The 20648-nt window shown below is 43.1% G+C and overlaps 1 protein-coding gene across 2 annotated transcripts in view; it reads right to left on the reverse strand.

Annotated features, from left to right (window-relative positions):
• Positions 1–14576: 14576 nt before the first annotated feature.
• Positions 14577–20648, reverse strand: part of GAS2L3 (growth arrest specific 2 like 3) — a 50732-nt gene continuing 44660 nt past the window's right edge. For both annotated transcript variants that reach the window (XM_033950861.1, XM_033950862.1), the window contains one exon: positions 14577–17045. In XM_033950861.1, coding sequence (XP_033806752.1) covers positions 15579–17045 — 1467 coding nt within the window. In that variant the 3' untranslated portion in view covers positions 14577–15578. The remainder of the gene's footprint in view (positions 17046–20648) is intronic.

The raw sequence follows: 20648 nt of genomic DNA on the forward strand, positions 1-20648 counted from the left end.
CTAATGACTAGAATTACTCTGGTTTCTTTGAATGTTAAAGGAATTTCCAATCCTGCTAAATGGAGAAAAATCCTGCACTATTTCAAACATCTGAATGCTGACATATGTCTAATTCAGGATTCCCATCTATCTGCTGCAGAAGCTCAAAAACTATCAGGAGGTTGGATTCAACATTGCTATTCAGCTCCAGCTGATGGTAAGAAAAATGGAACCACTATACTCATCAGCAAAGCCATCAACTTCCAACTTTCTCTCCATAAATTCGACCCTTCTGGTCGTTGGTCATATATTGAGGGTACCATCGATGGTATGCCGCTCAACTTACTTAACATTTATGCCCCTAACTCTGATGATCCAGACTTTTTCAGCTCATTTCACACAATCACCACCTCCTCTCTTTCTGATCACACCATCATTGCTGGGATTTTAACTTTCCTATTGATCCCTTCATGGATCAATCATCACTATGTCGTCCCTCCAAACTTCGATCCAGAACTACACTTTCCAGCGCAATGACGACTTATGGATGGTCTGACTTGTGGAGAATTCTGTATCCTACCATGAAAGATTTTACATTTTATTCTGCATCCCACAAAACTTATTCCAGAATCAACTATATTTTGGGATCAAAAGACATTCTTCATATGACTGAAACTGCCAAAATTCATGATATTGTCATCTCGGACCATGCTGCTGTTTCTTGTTCCCTACTGTGGTCCTCACTCTAAAAGTTTTGGAGAATGAATAACATCCTATTGCATGATACTGACTTTTTATCCCACATTATCTGCGAATCTGAAAAGTTCTTCGCCATTAATCAAAACTCAGTTGCTGACTATTCCACCCTATGGGAAGCCTACAAATCATGGCTACGTGGTGAAACGATAAGCTACTCCGCTTTTCGTCTCAAACAGAAAAAAGCTGATCTACTTCGCCTGGAACAGGAAATCCATTCTCATGAAACCCAATTGTATGACAAATTTGATCCAAACCTCTATAAACTCTTACAAAATCTCAAATTCCAGTATAATAAGATATTTAGCACCTCTGCCTCCTCATCTCTGTTTAGACAGTCTACTATGTACTATGCCCAATCTAACAAAGCTGGTCGTCTTCTGGCCTCTTACTTGAAAGGACATAGAATGAAGCATAGAGTATCACATATAACTTCTTCTTCTGGAACAATTCACACTGCTACCAAAGACATTCTTGAAGATTTTCGTGTCTTTTATGAATCTCTTTATGCTTCTGAAACATCCTGTCCTGACAATCAAATCTCAGACTTTCTACAATCCCTTTTGTTACCCTCTGTGACTGAGACTCAATTTCAATTTTTAAGACAACCTATTTCTTCAGATGAATTCATTACAGCTATCTCCTCCATGGCACTGGCAAAAGCTCCAGGACCGGATGGACTACCTTCTGAATTCTATAAGTCACTCTTTTCATAAATGTTTGTAAAGAATGAACCATATTTTTTTTCAAGGGTGTCAACATATTTCTTCTTTCTTCAAAAACTTTGTTAGGCACACTGAAATTTATATGCATTTAGTAATTCAGTTAGAAAGTAACAGAATTCTGGCAAAGTAAAAATCTGTTTCTCTAAACTGCATTTAAATGTTGAAAACCTCCAAGTAAGCATTCAGTTTGTAAGAGAGGTTAGTCATCGAGGCTCGTGACTCAGAAAAGACATAATTCAGCAACAGGAAATCCCAGACTGGGGAGATAGAGCTATTTCTGCCAATCCTGGTTTCCTGTGTCAGATGTTTTCAAAATTCCGCATTCATGTCACATCTTCGTATTGATGAAATTAGTATAAATTAATTAATATAACTTAATTTAAAATTGAATAACATGGATAGAACCCCAGCTGATTGTTACTGAGAAAAACCACAACAGGAAAGTATTCATACATTTTCTACTTTCAATCTATTATAAAGAGCTAGTCGCGCATGCACACTCCTATTTGCGTGTTCCGTACGTGTAGGTCTGTGGCCAAAGGAGTGCGCATGTGCGCTAATACGTCACCAGCCGATTGCCTCCACAAGCTGGACCGCAGCCAGACGACGATCTCCATTCCTCCTGCCGCCGCCGATCTCCGTTCCTCCTTTGCCGCCCACCCCCTTCTCTTCCCGCAGACCTGAATGGCGATTCCAACAGCGTGTGCATCAGTCTCCACACGCTACTTCGGGCCCTTCTACTGCCCTGATTTTCTCTGCCGCGTCTCTGATGATGTCATCAGGGACGTGCCAGAGTAAATCAGGCCAGTAGAAGGACCCGAAGCAGCGTGTGGAGACTGATGCAAGCGCTGCTGGAATCACCACCTTTGTAGTCCGGACCGCGGGAAGGGAAAGGGGGGGGAGAGGAAACGCTAATGCTGCTGCACAGGGAACTGGTGGGGGGGGGAATGGAGGGGGAGGGAATGCTGCTTTGCACAGACAGACAGAGAGAGGAAGGGAAACACAAAGAAAATAAGAAAGAACTGGTGTGGGGGGAGGAAATGGAGGGGGATGGAATGCTGCTTTGGACAGACAGACAGAGGGAGGAAGGGAAACACAAAGAAAAGAAGAAAGACACAGGGACAGGGAGATACACAGAAAGACAGACAGGCAAAGGGGGACAGAGACAGACAGAAAGGACAGCGGGAGCCGCGTCAGGAGGGGTGCGGGATGCGGCAGTGGGAACTTTTCCAATGGGTGCAACTGGGCGGCTGTCGGAAACCTCTGATCAGGGGCAGAGCAAGGTAAGAGTATCATAGGGATAAGAAGGAGGAGGAGGGATAAAAAAGGAAGGGATGCCTACTGCTGGACAGGGGGAGAAGAAAAGAGATGCTGATGGACAGGGGGGGTGAAGAAAAAGGAACGGACTAATGTTGGACATGGGGAGAAGGAAAGAGGTGCTGCTGGACAGGGGGGAGGTAAAACAAAGGGAGAAGGGCTGCTGCTGCATAAGGAGAGCAGTGAAGGGGTGGTGGTGGACACAGAGGAGGTAAAAGAAGGGAAAATGGACAGGGGGAGCAGGCAAGGGGTGGTGATGGACAGCCAAGGAAAAAGAAAGGCAGAAAGAAAGAAAGTGGCTAAGGAGAGAGAGAGAAAGAAAGAAAGACAGACACACACACATATGTTCTAGCACCCGTTAATGTAACAGGCTTAAAGACTAGTTTCTCTATAAAATTTTAGAGCATTGGCGGCCCTAGGTCTTCAGGTAGTAGTTTTCCGCCCAGTCCTCAGGGTCCACCTAGTCAATTGATGTTTCAGGATATCCACCCTATAAGACATGATATACGCTTGAGATGTATTAGCATCATTGCATGCAGGACTGGCTGACATATAGAAATATGATAGCAGATAAAGGCCAAATGGCCCATCCAGTCTGCCCATCAACTATCTCCTCCTTTCCCTAAGAGATCTCAAGTGCCTGTCCAATGCATTCTTGAATTCACAGTCTGTCTCCACCACCTGTACCAGGGAGCCTATTCCACACATCTACTATCCTTTTTGTGGCACCCTGAGCTAACTTTTACACTGGTATTCCCACCCCCGCAATCTGGTATCTCTCTCTTCCCCCCACCTCCAAACATGTGATCTAGTATCTTCTCCTTTTTTAAAGGGTATTAAAATCCCAGTCTAGCATTTATCCCTCTAGAGGTCTGAAGGTAGATTGGACTGGAATTTTTGTGCCCTTTATCACTGGCACCGGGGCTAGGGCCTCACCTGGTCCATGGGCTGAGCCAGCCTTCATTGCATGCAAACATCTCTCATGCATAGGCATTGTGGATATACTGAAAACCTGACTAGCTAGGTATAGGATTACCAGACAGCCAGGAAAATCTAGACGTCCTCTTTTTGGAGGACTGTCCAGGTACCCGGATGGAATTTCCAAAACCCAGCAATTGGTACAGGTTTTGGAAAGCACTGATGAGCTCCGGCCGCATCTGGAGGGCCTCTGAGAATGCGCAGGTGATGTCACCCCCATCCACGCATGCTCCACACATGGCCAGAGCTTGTCAGGGAAGAAGATAAGGCTGTGAGGGGGTAGGGCCTTGTGACATCGGGTTTGTGAGGCTCAATATATGATAACCCTAGCTAGGTAGTGCCTGAGGACCAGGTTGAAAACAACTGAGCTAAGCAGCTTCATGTTGTTGAGGCTAAGGGAAAGAAGCACAAGAGCACTAGGCTGGAATGTTGTGGTGAATAGGGGTGGACTTCCTTGAACTAACCGTGAGGCGAAACATGGTGGAAGTACTGGTCCCTGCCTGATGCTGATTCCAAAGTTGTTGTTTCTATAACAATTTAAAAAAGTTAAAAATAAAAAATTAGAAGGCTTAAGATCGTATGAAGATTTTAGTGTAAACAAATCTTGTGGAATGAATATATTGTAATCCATAAGAGGCACCTCTGAAGATCTGGCTTTCAGGAATTAATATTGCTATAAAGCTTATTTTGTTGCACCAAGTGCGATTTAGGTATATTAAACATGGCGTGTTTTTCAAATTCATGCTAATTTGATAGCATTTTATAAAGGCAAGCATAAATTTGTGCACATATTGTAACTCCCTCATTCTATAAATCTGCATGCTCCATTTTATGCTTGGCGTGGAAAGTTGTGCATGCATCCCCTTTCTAGCTACGTGCTCATGTACTGGGGTTACCAGATGGCCGGGTGCCCGTATGTTGTTGTTGGTTTTTTGTTTTAAATGGGGGAGTCTGATTGGGTTTCCTGACTCCCCCACCCACCTCCTCTCCAGGCTATAATTTAATGTTCAGGTGGCTGGCAGGAGGAATGGAGTAAGCCTGCTGCCACCAGCCTTGCCCAGAAGCCACCTCTCTGCAGGTCCTGCCTAGGTGGGAACAGGAAATTGCTGCAAAGAGGTGGCTTCTGGCGCAGGCTGCTTGCAGCAAGCTCACTGCTACCGGCTGCCCAAAGTTTAAATTACAGGCTGGGCCTGAAGAGGAGGTAGATGGAAGCTAGAGAGGTCATGAGGGGAAGCGCATTAGGGGAGGGGAGGGGTCTGGAGAAACAGCATGAAAGGAGGGAGGGAGGGGGCTGCAGAAGTAGCATGGAGGGAGGGAGGGAGAAACAGCATGGAGGGGGCACTGGGGAAACACCATGGAGAGAGGGGGCTGGAGAAGCCTTATGGAAAAGAGAGAGTGCTGGAAAAAGGAGCTTGGGGTAGTGCTGGTTGGGCAGGGAGAGACAAAAACAGGAGAGGAGATTGGAAGGAGAGAAAGGGGCACCGGGGAGGGGTGTGGGAAGGAGAGAGAGAAAGAAGCACCCGTGGAGGAGGAGAGCTGGAGGAAGGGAGAGAGAGCAAGAAGCAATAAAAGGGTACAGAGGATGGGAAGGTGGACCAAGGAAACAGGTGGAGTATGGGCAGGGACACGTGTCCTTTTTTTTTTTTTGTCTTCACAAATATGGTAACCCAATCCTTTACCCTATTCCTTTAGCAGCTGGATAAAATAGAGCAGGAGCCTAATGGTTAGTGCTGTGGACTGAGAACCTGGGGAAGTGGGTTTGATTCCCACTGCAACTCCTTGTCCTGATTTTATATATGATGCCTACAAATTAGGCCCAACTAGTGCTACACTAAACAATGCTATAAAAGTTTGGCACACTTTATAGACTCATGTTTAGTGCTGCCTAAGCAGCCTTAGATGGCACTTGGCATCCTAACTTTAGGCCAGGGGTGTCAAAGTCCCTCCTCGAGGGCCGGAATCCAGTCGGGTTTTCAGGATTTCCCCAATGAATATGCATGACATCTATTTGCATGCACTGCTTTCATGGTATGCTAATAGATCTCATGCATATTCATTGGGGAAATCCTGAAAACCCAACTGGATTGCAGCCCTCGAGGAGTGACTTTGACACCTCTGTTTTAGGCATACCCTATTTATGCCAGGATTTTCTTAGCCTAAATGTGCCATGTCTAAGTTAGGTACCTACCAGCACCTAAGCCCAAAAACAAGCACCTTCGTACAAAATAGATCCATGATCTGCCCCCTAATTACGCTTACAATTGTGGCAAAAACATCAATGTGGTTTACAGTTGCATTAAAATAATATTGTAATTTTAGGAAAGGAGCATGTAATCAATTTGAGAAGAGAAAGAAAAGTATAAATAAGGAGAACTGCATACTTCAATATTAGCAGTGAGATGGAGAGAGAAAAAAGAAAATCAGAAGCGGTACTCGCTATTACCACATTTGTCTAGTTGCTGTTTATTGCACTAAACCAGAGATCAAAACATCAGCTGGAACAGTCACAGCCTTGGTCTCCTGCTGCAGGCCTTGTGCCAAAACACAACTTGTGTCGAGTCTAATGGCCATAGTGAATAAAGAGCTCCTATCCAAGCCATTGGTTCAGTGCTTTTGTGAACTTCCATTATTTGAAGAGACACCAAGGTAAACTAGGCCCATCTCTAAGCTGTTGTGCATATTTCCATTTTAGAACCTTAGGTTGGACACAATGCATCACTGATTCTACTTGCCCTGAGGTCATGGATTCAAACCCTGCACCACCCCCTATTACCCTGGACAAGTCACTTAATCCTCAAGATAGAAATATAAAATACTTATTAGAGAATGACACGGTGACAAAATTCATCACCGTTCCCGTCCTCATGGATAACCGCGGGAAACCATCTCGATGTCATGATTCAAGGAGACAGGGAAGAATCAAGAGTATGAATGGGCTCAACCACAGACCCTTAAGCCTTGCATTGAAGAATGTAGGTGTAGAAGGACTGAGGTTGAGATAGACACGTAAGAATGACACAGGTTATCCATGGGAACGGTGATGAATTATGTCACCATGTCATTCTCTAATACTTATCTCGTGCAAGGGATCAGCACACTTATCTTGTGTGGCACAGTGGTTAAAGCTACAGCCTCAGGACCCTGAGGTCACACTGCTCCATGCGACCCTTGGCAAATCACTGAATCCGCCCATTGCCCCAGGTACAATAGATAGGTTGTGAGCCTGCTAGGACAGACTGGGAAAAATGCTTGAATACCTGAATAAATTCACGTAAACCTGGGAGAACGCTATAGAAAATTAAACGAATGAATAAATGTTTGTCTTTCATATTTTGTTGAATTACTGAAACTGTAATAGAGGAACTTTGCAAATGCAGTAGTGATAAAGGAGTCTCACATTCCATTCATAACAGCAGTTAAAATACTTCTCAGATATAAAAATAGTATAGAATAGTTTTCCCAACTCCACAAACATGCTATAAAAATAGGAATTCTGGGTAAAATCAGAGAATATACTAGAATGAGAAGCACTAATACTGCCATACTGGGTCCAACCAAAGGCCCATCAAGTCCAAAAGCAGCCAGTCCAGATCACAAGGGCCTGGCAGGATTCCTCCCTCCCCCCCCCAAAAAAAAAAAAAAAAAAAGAGAGAGATTTCATGCTGCTTATATCAGGAAGAAGCAGTGCATTTGCCCCAAGACCAAGGTTCTTCCTGGAACTTGTCCAAACAGGATAAGCATTAGCCTAACCTTTGCCCAGTTAATACTCAGCCACCAGATATAAACACGATTCAGTTTATCAGCTTATAAGGTTACAAAAATGTACCAGCTAAACCCAAATAAATAAAGCCTTGAATGAACAAAGCAAGAGCAGACTATACCACGTATACAGCCAAATACATTGCATAGGCATTCCCCCCCACATCCATTGATCTAGAATTTATAAGTGAAATGGTTAAGATAATAGATATAAATAGAAAGGTAATACCTTTTTTATTAGACTAGCAGGGCATTGTTTGATTAGCTTTCGAAGGTAACGCTTCTTTTTCAGATCTGTAGAAAAAGGGTTATACCTTCAAAAGCTAATCAAACAATGTACTAAGTTCAATAAAAAAGGTATTACCTTTATTCTTTTTGTTTTCTTTTATTTCTATATAATCTAAAATTTATACAATATAGATTATTTACCCCGAGTTAGTCTATCTTTAGAGGACAAAAGTAAAGCATGGGGTAGATCATCTTAAACTGGGAAAGGAAATGGGGACTTGTATACCGCCATTTTGAGGCTTTGGCATTTCAAAGCGGGCACTGGAGGATTACGTAACTAGCCCAGGGTCACAAGGAGCAGCACCGGGGATTTGACCTCACAACCTCTAGGTGCAGAAGCAACAGCTCGACCCGAGAGACAAATCCCTTCCTGGTTATGGATGAGTAAAACGTTCAAGTTTATTTAGGGCTCCTTTTATGAAGCCGTGTTAGCGGTCTAACACACGTAATAGCGTGCGCTAATTTACCGGCCGCGCTAGCTGCTACCGCCTCCTTTTGAGCAAGCAGTAGTTTTTCGGCTAGTGCGGGGGTTAGCGCACACTAAAAAGGTGCGTGCAATAAAGCCGCTAATGCGGCTTCGTAAAGGGAGCCCTTAATCTTGATATAATGCACATTGAGGGCTCCTTTTTTTACCAGAGAGTTGAGATGATCATTAAAGGAGTGGAGGAGTAGCCTAATGATTAGAGTAGTGAGCTGAGAACCTGAGGAACTAGGTTCAGTTCCCGCCACATCTCCTTGTGATCCTGGGCACACCACCTAATCCTCCATTGTCCCAGGTACAAAACTTTAGGCCCTCTTTTGTTAAGCCATGGTAAAGGTTTCTAGCATGGCCCTTAATGTTCTGATGCTACTCTGACGGTCAAAGGAAATCTAATCTAATATGTATGAGTCGCTCTATACCTGTCTAGGTTCAAGGCGATATACAATCAACAAAGTTTTAATACAAAGGATGAAGAACATGGAGATGGAGTTGGCAGGCAGTAAGAAGGGAGGAGGGAGAAGGGAAGAGCAGAGGTCTAGAGAACATCTTTGGGGGAACAGGAACGCAGAGAGATGGATAATTTCCATTTAGCGCTCCAGACTGTGGTAGAAATCTCTACCGCGTCTTAATTTAAAAAAAAAAAAAAAAAGGGTGGGGGGAGAAGTTACATTGTGAGCCCACTAGGGACAGAGAAAAGACCTACATATAATAAATTGCTTTGGTTGTGCCACAAAAAAGGTGATTATATAAAGATTCAGGAACAGCATGCAAGTTCTTACTACCTACAAAACTGGTGGCGGTAAGTGCATGGGCTAAGATTTTTTCTCTTTTAATAATGGCCACACACTAATTCAAACATTAGTATATGGTCATTAATATTAGAGAATGACACAGGGACCGTTTACCACAGTAAACCGTGGTCCCCGCAGGAAATCCGCAGGAATGGAGACATTTGCAACTGGTTTACCGCAGGAATGGGGACAAGACCTTTCATCGCCCCACGGGAATGGGGACAAGACCTTTCTCCGCCCCTTGGGAGCGGTGAAATGTCTTGCTCCTGTGGTAAAAGAATTGTGCCCGTGTCAAATTCAGCATATCCTCCCCAGCTCCTCTTGCACCTATTTTACTTTCAGGAACCAACCATGCCACGATGAAGACAGAAGGAACTCAAAACCAAAGCCCGAGACCAATGTGATTTGAAGAATAAAATTACCAGACATGTAGAAAAAAATTAATTTATTTTATATTTTGTGATTAGAATATTTCAGATTTGAAATATGTATCCTGTTAGAGCTGGTATTAGACATAACTGGGGACTGCAAAGCTCAGGCTGTGCTTCTTTAGCTTCCAGCTGGCATAGGGCTCTCTCTGACCAGGGGGCGCTAGTTGCTCTCCCCTAACACTATTCCTGCCATGTGTGACTGAAGTATTCTGTTAGCTTGATTTTTCTACATAGCATTCTGTAGTAATTTGGTTTGTTCAGTTTTCACAATAGTGGAGGGGATATTTGTGAAAGGGAAGGGAGACAGGGGTTTTGTTGATCCTTGCTCTGTATTATTTGTGTTTATAAAATGGCAATTGTACAGAATATTGTCTTTTTTTATACTTTAATAAAATAAGTTCAGTATAAAATCATATCTATTCGAGGCTTGTGCGGATGGGATCTGACAGTTTGTAGGGCAGGGACAGGGACTGAGCTCATGGGGACAGGGCAGGGATGGGGATTGAGCTCGCAGGGACGGTGATACATTTTTTCCCCCGTCATTCTCCAATTAATATAATATAAAGAAAAAAATAAAAAATAGAAAAAGGCCATTTTTATAGCTGTGGTACAAATAGCTTTAGCAAGCAGGAAAAACCTGCACAAGGGTGCACACTCTTTACTTAAATAAAGATCCTTATTTGTCAAGATATCAAAACATAAACTTTCTGAAAGCTAGTTCATATTAATTCATTGTTAAGCAATTTGCATATCTGAATAAATTCACGGAAGTAGGTCCCTTCAGAACAAAAAAAAAGTTACAGCTATAATAAAAACTACAAATTTCTTGTAAAACAATCACCACAAACAAAATCCATAACAACAAAAAAAAAAATCAGCAATAAATACAAGAGCCAAGCTAAACCATCTTGTTAATCCTGCTTGCTTAAGAAGAAGAGAGGTTGCATGCCAACTGTAAAACCTAGCTTCCAAATTAGCAACTGCTTCACTTTGACACACTCAGCCCACAAGCTTGATAGAAATATAACAGGGTCATATGGTATGTGAGCAAGGGGGTATATTTAACTGGTCAACTGGATCGAGAGGTAAAAAAGTGCTTATTTGCTGCCTATTTTATAAACAAATGAAGGTGTCCGTCTCTTTTATAAACTATAAGCACAAACCCTGCAGAAGCCATAGGCACCATGAACAGGTACATATGTACATGTGTTCAATATGTTTGATTGAATGTATTTTATAAATTACATTAAAAAACCAAAAAACCAAAACACACCCAAACCACCTCAGAACACACAAGCAGTTCTGGTCGCCGTATCCCTCCTGCTGGCTTTGGACGCTAAACGTATCGCGGCAGAGAGATCCCTTGCCGTGATAAGCTCAGCGGCTGCTTAGAATGTAGCCCAGCATTTTGCTGACCTACATTGTATGTGTCTACTGTGGGCCTATGGAGACATGTACCGCCACCTAAGGCTACTTCTGGGCCAAGCCATGCTCATGCCCTATGCCTAGCCTTAGACGAGCTTAGGTGGGCTTGTGCACCTCCTAGGCTCCAGGAGGTGCCTCCAATGCAGGCAGCCTGCCTTGGGATGTTCTTTTTTTTAGAAAACATGCATCCCAATTGGCTGCCTACAATCGGGACGCCGTTTATGGAATTGAGGCCTACAGGTCATCCATCAAGGGATTCCATATTATTTGTCACAGGCTATGGCACTTTATAGGCCACTCAGAACATTGCAGTACATTTATCGTTTACAGGTTTCTCAGCAGCGTACTACGAGTACTACGTCCTCTGCGATCTTTCATAGGAGTAACTCAGTGGATAAGTTGACTGGACCACTGAAAATCTACAAGATCTCTTAGAAGTTTAAGAAACTTCTGAAAACTACATTATTTGTAGAAGCATTTCAATAAATGCTTTTTTCCAGGATTATGAATTTCTCTGTATTGAAACGCTGTTGAGTGCTGTAAAATAAGGCTGATATGAAGGACCTGTTTTTTGTATATGTGTTGTATGTTTTTTTATTTTATAGGATTGTTTTTTGTAAAACCGCCTAATTATAGGCAGTTAAGAAATCTTTTAAATAAAGAAATAAATAGTATGCTAGATTCCCATGACAAGATGAATGGCACAATGGAAGATAATCTTCCAGGAGATACTAAAGGTGTCCCCCTGTGTTTCAATGGGGGAAAAAGCCTACAAGGTCGTACCCCGATGGTACTTACTGCCTGAAAGATTATTGAATATGTATCCTGGATCTTTAGATCAGAGGAAGGCACTGCAGGGAAAAAAAAAAAGGCACCATGTTGCATATTTGTTGAGATTGGATACTGTTATAGACACAGGGAGGAGTCCAGGTTGATTAAGATACCTACAGCTTGTTTACTGAGTTGGAGACTGAGGCCAAAATGGAAAAGGAGGGATTCAACAACGGAAGCTGGCTGTGGCATCTTGTGAAATCACAGCACACTGGAAGGAACTGGAAAATCTAGCGGTGCATGATTGGAGAAGCAGACTTGGCATATTGGGTGAAATGGGACTATTGACAGAAAAACACAGAGGTCTTTATGATCCGGAAGGGGATGGCACAAGTTGTCCTTGCTATTCAAATTAGTAGTTGATGTGGGGCAGGGGAGGAGCAGTGGGAGGAAGGGCTTGGGCAGCAGTATCTGAAGGAACCACGAGCAACTGCAAGTTGGAATTTGAGTTTGAGTCAAGGGGAGGCGGGACAGGTGATGAGGAGGACACTGGCATATTGTTATGAAGGGACTGTTGAAGTTTTTTTTTTAAAAAAATATCTTACCCAAAATGTTTGTGAACAGTTAATTGCGTATTGCACATTTCTTAAAACACAAAAGAATTCAATAAATTATTATTATTATTTTTTTTTGGAGGGGGGGGCAGGGCAAAAAAAGAAAAACTAAAGATGAATAATCTTTGATTGCAGTTGGTGTGAGATTTCAGTACGGGTAAATTGGCTCCCCCCCCCTCCTTAGCCCACCTGAATTTCACGGTACTGTGATACATATAAACTATTATCTTCATCTTATCATAATTTTTCATTGTTATTTATTACCTACCAAAATGTACATCTTATACTCTTGCTCATTTCTATATTCTTGCTTTCTTAAAGTCTCTGCTCTCTGTATTTCCTCTGATTATCTGCATATTGTATTTCGCTGAATGTCCAGCTATCTTGATTGTAAACCGCCTAGAAGTCGCAAGATTGTGGCAGTATAGAAGAATAAAGTTATTATTATTATAATATTAAAAATAGCCAGCGCTAGGTTAATTGGCTCTGGCCAAGATTCCAGGAAGATTTTACTAAGGTGCGCTAATCGACTTAGCCCGCGCTAATCTTTAGATGCCTTTACTCTTTAGAATCAGCTTCCGCCTTCTAATCCCTTGATTCTTGTGAAGCTTTGAAACATTTAACACTTCTTTTGAAGCGATTCCCATCCTAATGTTTTTGCCTCTCCCCATTTATCGTCCTTTTTTTATTAATTTTACTTCGATGTATTTTAAACAACCTTTCCCTCCCCTACTTTCCTTCTGTTTCATGTATGTTAACCTAAATTTGTCTAGGATTTTTAATATTTGATAAAATATTGCTTTTATTTATTTTAACTGTTTTCTTTATAATCTTTTTATATTGTACACCACAGGTGTCAAAGTCGGTCCTTGAGGGCCACAATCCAGTCGGGTTTTCAGGATTTCCCCAATGAATATGCATGAGATCTATTAGCATACAATGAAAGCAGTGCATGCAAATAGATCTCATGCATATTCATTGGGGAAATCCCGAAAACCCGACTGGATTGCAGCCCTCGAGGAGGGACTTTGACATCCGTGTTGTACACCATTTAGACACTTGTTTTGATAGACGGTATATCAAAAATAAAGAAACTTGATAAATAAACTTTAGTGTGTGCTAAATCAATTAGCACGCCTTAGTAAAAGGACCCCTAAGTGTTAAAGCTGTCATTTCAAACCTGGGAGGTAATGAGGCAGACGTGTCTAGAGATCATGCCTTTCCTGACAATATCCTATCAGGACACCCTAATAATTTCAGGTGGGGTCGGGTGGGGGGGGGGGGGGAAGGGTCAAATGCAGATGATTCCAGGTTCAATTTGTATAGCGCTGCAGGAGTGCTAACCTCATGCACATGGTACAGGTGCATTTAGCACTTCCTCCTGGAGGTTTTTTAAAAAAATGCACCCATCTATAGTGACATACTGTAGCACAAAATGTTACCATGCACTAACTGCAAGTGTTATCAATGTCCTCTTTCTACCCATAACCTGCCCAGTTTCTGCCTCAGCATGGTAAGCAGTTAGTGCAGAATTTTTACGTTACAGACTATTTTTAGCCCATGGTAGCCATGACCATGGGCTCCTATTAACCGACTAGTGCACTTTGAAGTATAGTTTAAACACATTTTCTTTACGAGACCAGAATAAATCAAATCCTGGCAATAAACATCTATTGAATGAGGAACCAACCCAAAAGGTCTCTCTGATATGAATATCTATTAAAGAAACTAAGACCTTTTAAGAGACTGGAAGACCTAAACATATATACTCTAGAGGAGAGGAAGGACAAGGGAGATATGATACAGATATTTAAATACTTAGGAGTAATATTAGGAAATGGTTTTTCATGGAGAGGGTGGTGGATGCCTGGAATGTCCTCCTGAAGGAGGTGGTGGAGAGCAAAATGGTGATGGAATTCAAAAAAGCGTGGGATAAACACAGAAGATCTCTAATTAGAAAACAAATGGTATAAATTAAAGAACTAAGGCCGATATTGGACAGACTTCTACGCTTTGTGTCCCACATATGTTGATGCGGTGTAGGATGAGCTGGCGAGGGCATCAATGGGAACTCCACTAACTTGGAACATGAGGACATTACTGGCCAGACTTTACGGTAGATATCCTGCAAACAACAGGATGGCTGGATAGGCTGGAGTGAACTTGGATGGCAACTTCAGCAGTTGAAACCTAGGACAATACCAGGTGGACTTTAGTCTATGGCCCAGAAATATCAAAGAAGAGACAAGTTAATTTAATCATGTATTTTTAATGAGAATAACTAATAGACAGACTGGATGGACTGTTGTTATTTACTATGGGTTTTTTTTAAACTAATGTGCAGTAAAAATGTAGTTTCAAAAGTTAACATACAGCAAATACAAAGTGTCTGTGTTAACCGATGGAGATATGCCCAGCATCTTCCAAAACAGAAAATGCAAAGGGGCCCCCCGGGAGGAATGCCTTTTACTGAATGTTATCTTCAATGCAGTTATCTCTATCTATTCAAGTGACATTAAGATATCCACACTACCTGCCATTGTAAAGGTTATTGCACAATAAGTTATTACATGTCGATCAAATCTATGCGCTAACACATGAATTTGCAATGGCATGAGCGCAAGTATATTCTGTAACCGTTAGCATGGCTGTGTGTTAACACGCGAATTAACACACACTATTGAGCTTAATGCACATTAGTGAAAAGGGCCATTAAAGGATTACTTTTGTGTACTGCGGTTAGATATTTAAAATGGGCCATATCCTGTAAACGGCATCAATATTAGGCACAACGAGGTGCCCTAATTGTGGCCGCCTAGTGACGCCTAAGTTTGGGATCCACATCATGATAATTGACCTTGCCGTTATCAGCCCAAAAAAATTAAGCAATTTAAGGAGTTTGTCGCCAAACTCTTAGCATGCCTAGCGACGCCTAAATGGAGGTGCCCTTCCACGCTTAATGCCACCTAACACCTATGTTATAAAGTAGGTGTGGTTATGGGCGGAGAATAAGCATGATTGAGTTAGGCTTCGTTAGACATCCGACATAGATGCCACCAAATTAGACAAGTGAAAAGTTGGCCTAATGGAGCGGCACTTATGGCCACAGTTGAAACAAAAACCTTCTATCTTGATTTAAAAATGCCTGCTAGTTTGTGTTCCAAGGTCTTGAAGAAAACTGTAAAAGTAATAAGCCAGAACTGTTCATATATTAAATGTTGACCTACATTTTTATATTAAAGGGTGTTTCTTTTCTAGACCCATTATTTTTTCTGTTTTCTATCTCCATTCATAACAAAATATGTATCTTCTTTCTTTGACTTGGAAGCTAAGTCTTTTGAAGAAAGAGCAATCTTTCTCGATGCAGGTGAAGTTTTTGAATTCAAAACCAGCCTTTTGCTTGTAGACGCCTGGACTTTATCAGGCACGTGCGAGGTTTTTGCCAATGGCTGACTCTTTGTAATAACCTGGGCTGTTCTTGCTGGAGTTTGCCTTTTGGCTGAAGACTGGGGAAGTCGCACGGTGGACAGCGGAGTTCGTTCAGGCAATTTTGCTTTATTGGCGCCTTTCGGTGCAGTCCTGCCGTTGTGAAACTGCCAGTTGTTTTTCACTGCAGGCTGTTTCAGGGTGGAAGGCAGGTTTTCACTTAGTGCATCTCGCATCCCTGGTTTTCCAGGTAAGGAGGGATAAATCACAGCTGACTGTTTAACTGCACATTTGGCTTTAAGATTCTCTGGTTCTACCTTTGTTACTTGGTGGTCACCAGCTACATTCATAATTCTGCTTTTGGAATTGCATTTTTCTATTTTTTCAGGGAATCGATATTTAGATAAAGGTTTGTGCTTTTCAGAAGGAACTGATAAAACCAAAGGGGAATCTCTAAACTTAGAATCAATTTGAGGTGATCTGGAGAACTTCACCGCTGGTTGTGAAGTAGGAGACTCTACTCTTGTTAGCTTCGATACAGGTGTGCATTTAGATGGGGTGCATTTTTGTTTTGAAGGCATTACAGTTTTAGTAGAAGGTGGCACAGAAGAAAGCTTACTTGAAGAGCTAGAATGGATAAGATGTGGTGACGATGGGGAGAAGTAAGACGACTTGGTTGCAGAGGCTGGCTTAGGCGCATTTTTGGACCAAACACGTTTGTCAGGTAATGGTGAACAAGCAGCTACAGTTCTTGACGAAGGTGGTAAAGGATGTTTACTAATTGGGCACAAATGTTCTGAAATAGGAGTCGACGATGAGCTCTGTGCTGGAGACTTCAGGTTCTTTGGACCTTTTTTGAGAGATTCGGCACATAGCTGGGTACTTTTTGATATAGAGCCTTGCAGTTTAGGGTGTGTTGCCAAAGAGCTTACTTGGTTAGATTTTACAGAGGAAGGAGTATGCTTTGCTGCTCTTCCAGGTGTCAAGGCAGGAGACTGTGCATGTTTAAATGAGGTCTGAATACCACCAAGAGTAGCTTCTGGAGTTGTGGTAAGTGTGCAAGGTTTAGCATTTTGCTTCTGAACTATGTTAACTGCAGACATAGGGTTCATGATAGGTGTTTCTGGGGCTTTTCCAGATGACTGCAGTGTCGTTCCATTCTGAGCTCCTTTCTGAAACTGCAAAATTTTCTGCTCCAGCGTCGTGAATTGCAATACTCTACACGGATCATATTTAAGTAAAAAGCCTTGAAGTGTGTCCCAGCCACCACCAACGCGTACCATCACATGTTTTCCGTGCAACATCTGAAAATTCAAGATATACGTTAACGTAACAAAACAATTCGGAGTTCAAATGCAGACATCAGTACAAGGTCACATTTTTACATTCAATGCCCAGGGAGCGATTTCACTTCTTGTCTCTACTTGGCATAATGGCATCTTCTGAACTCACAAGATACCACAATTATAAGAAGTTATCCCCCTCCCCCTTTCACAAAAGCGTGGAAGAGGTTTTTAGTGCCAGCCAGCGCACCTGAACGCTCTGCGCTGCTCTGATGAATGCTCAGCGCTAAGAACCTCTTCCCCAAGACTCCTGGAAGATTACTGCACTAAGGGCTCCTTTTACAAAGGCGTGTTAGGGTCTTAACGCGCAGAATAGGGCGCGTGCTAGCCGCTAATGCCTCCTCTTGAGCAGGCGGTAGTTTTTCGGCTAGCGCACGCTAATCCGGTGTGTGCGCTAAAAATGCTAGCGCACCTTCATAAAAGGAGCCCTAAGTGTTAAAGCTGTCAAAAGGGGGTTAATTTGAGATACCGTCAAGGAAGAATGTATTGGTGCATGGATTGGCTCCCATTACTGATTTCTCTCAAAAAATTATTATATTTTAAGTGACACTTTATGGTTTACTGATTATTTTCTGATTACTTGTCTCGAATAATCATTTTTTTGCCAGACCTCTGTTTAAATTAACAATATATTATAACTCAAATTCTTATTGCTTTGTTTACATGTAATAATAATAATAAAAAAAAGATCTATCCTGAAATTTTAAATTTCTTTACTCCAAATCAAGTTATCTTCAGTTGGTTTAATTTAGCACTCTACTGTCCCGATAAGCCAAAACACAGTAACTGTTGAGAATGTAAATACACTTCTCCCTTTGTATTCGCGGTTTCGATTATTCATGGTGCTAAGCTTGCTGGCTCCTCCACCCAATTACATCAGCTTGCATAGAGAAATCGCTGATTCCCGGCACTTTCTTCACCGTGTTTTGCCTCTCCTTCAGGAACAGACCAGGTCTCCCACCAGTGTTCCCTCTAAGCGGGCGGGTGTTGTGAGCAAACTTTTTTCACCGTGAGCCAAAAATATCGGGCGCCAGCAAGTTATGAGCCAACTCGCCCGATTCTCCTCTCGCCGCCCTGCCATCTGCCGTACGCCTCTTCCGATTGTGCGCTGTGACGAGAAACGTGTGCGCTGCGATGTAATATTTTGTGCGCCAGCGCAGCTTAGCGGGAACACTGGATAAATGGTTTTATTTATTTCCCCAAATTTATTTTTGTTATACGCATTGAAAATATTTGATATTGCGTTTAAATCAAAATCTCAATAAACTTGAAACGAGTGCCCGTGAGATTGTGGGAGGGTTAAATACTCAAAACTTAGAAGTTTTTGCTACGCCAGCTTTCTGGTATCTTTACATACAGTGGCGTACCTAGCATATGTAACATCCGGGGCCCATCATTTTTTGGCACCCCCCCCCATCTGTAAGAAAAACATGATTTTTAGTAACAAACCACACGTCACACATGAGTACCTAGGAAAAGGCAGCATCTTACATATTGCAGTGAGCAGTACATCAATACACCCATTGTAAAACTAAACAAGCCAGACCAGCACAGATCAATCCTACACCGTCAATCCTAACAGAAAACACACAGAACACAGAAAACACCTTCGCCTAGTAAGGAATATGTAATCACAAACTAACCCCTCCCTCTTTTACAAAACTGTAGTGTGGATTTTAGCTACGGAGGTAACAGCTCTGATGCTCATAAAATTCTGAGCATCAGAGCTGCTACCACCAAGGCTGGTGCTAAAAACGCTTCACAGTTTTGTAAAAGGGGGGATAAAATAAAAATACATAGACAAAGGTTAAATTGAACCAGCAAGAAGCTGGACTCTGCATACAATGCTTCACAGAAACAGTGACACATGTCTCCTAAAGCAATAAATAAATAGAAATTTTTTTCTACCTTTGTCTTCTGTGGTTTCTCCTTTCCTCATCTTCTTGTAACTCTCTTCCTTCCATCCACTGTCTGCCGTCTCTCTTCCCCTATATGGCATCTTCTCTCCTTCTATGCCCCTTCCAGAAACTGTATGCCTCCCCCTTCCATCTCTCCTTTCACCCCATTGGTCTGGCATCTCTCTCCTCGCCTTCCCTCTCCCACACCTCTCCTCATAGTCTGGTATCTCCCCTTCCCTGATTCTCTGGCATCTCTCTCCTTTCCTTTTCTTCCATCTTTCGCTCCCCCTCCATGCTCTCACATCTCCCCCTTCCTTTTCCCTTAGACTGGCATACCTTCCTCCTACGCTCCAAGCCCTGGCATCTCCTTTAATTCCCTCCCTCATCTTCCTTCTCCCTCCAGCTGGGTACCGCAACACTCTTCCCTGCAGCTCTGCACTTCCCCACAATTGCCATGCTTCGGTTCCTCTTCTTCCTTCCTTCCTCCCCCCCCCCCCGCGGGACCCTGCGGCACCATCAACTCTTACTCCCTCTAATGTCGGCCCTGCAGCTCCAGACTTCCTCGCACCTTCTCCCCTCCCCCTTTGGATCGCTATTATTTTAAATGTTATAGCCGCGGAGCTGTATCCATCAGTGGAGATGTCTAACCTCGGCCTGCCCCGGAACTCTTACTGCAACAGTGACTTCCTGTTCCTGCCTTGACGGGCGGCTGCTGCAGTAAGAGTTCCGGGGCAGGCCGAGGTTAGACATCTCCACTGATGGATACAGCTCCGCGGCTATAACATTTAAAATAATAGCGATCCAAAGGGGGAGGGGAGAAGGTGCGAGGAAGTCTGGAGCTGCAGGGCCGACATTAGAGGGAGTAAGAGTTGATGGTGCCGCAGGGTCCCGCGGGGGGGGGGGGGAGGAAGGAAGGAAGAAGAGGAACCGAAGCATGGCAATTGTGGGGAAGTGCAGAGCTGCAGGAGCTGTTATAGCCGCGGAGCTGTATCCATCAGTGGAGATGTCTAACCTCGGCCTGCCCCGGAACTCTTACTGCAGCAGCCGCCCGTCTAGGCAGGAACAGGAAGTCACTGTTGCAGTAAGAGTTCCGGGGCAGGCCGAGGTTAGACATCTCCACTGATGGATACAGCTCCGCGGCTATAACATTTAAAATAATAGCGATCCAAAGGGGGAGGGGAGAAGGTGCGAGGAAGTCTGGAGCTGCAGGGCCGACATTAGAGGGAGTAAGAGTTGATGGTGCCGCAGGGTCCCGCGGGGGGGGGGGAGGAAGGAAGGAAGAAGAGGAACCGAAGCATGGCAATTGTGGGGAAGTGCAATCCCCCCAATGCGTCCCCTTACCTTACCTCCCCTTACCTTTGCGACGCGTGTGTGCGCTGTGAAGAGAAACTTGTGCGCTGCGATGTAATATTTTGTGCGCGCGCGCAAGCCAGCGCAGCTTAGCGGGAACACTGTCTCCCACCATGTTATTCGGGGTTTCACTATATTCATGATGGATTTTAATAAAAAACAGTGAACAACATATGAAAAAGTTATTCAAGGTTTCTCTGCATTTGCGGTTCTGTTAATCCCCTATCACAGCGAATACGGAGGGAGAAGTGTACAAGAAGTCCAAAAAACTGGATTTCTCTGAATAAATCCCCACGACCAAAACAAATATAGTACT

Source organism: Geotrypetes seraphini, chromosome 7, assembly GCF_902459505.1.
Source record: "Geotrypetes seraphini chromosome 7, aGeoSer1.1, whole genome shotgun sequence".
NCBI classification, from domain to species: Eukaryota; Metazoa; Chordata; class Amphibia; order Gymnophiona; family Dermophiidae; genus Geotrypetes; species Geotrypetes seraphini.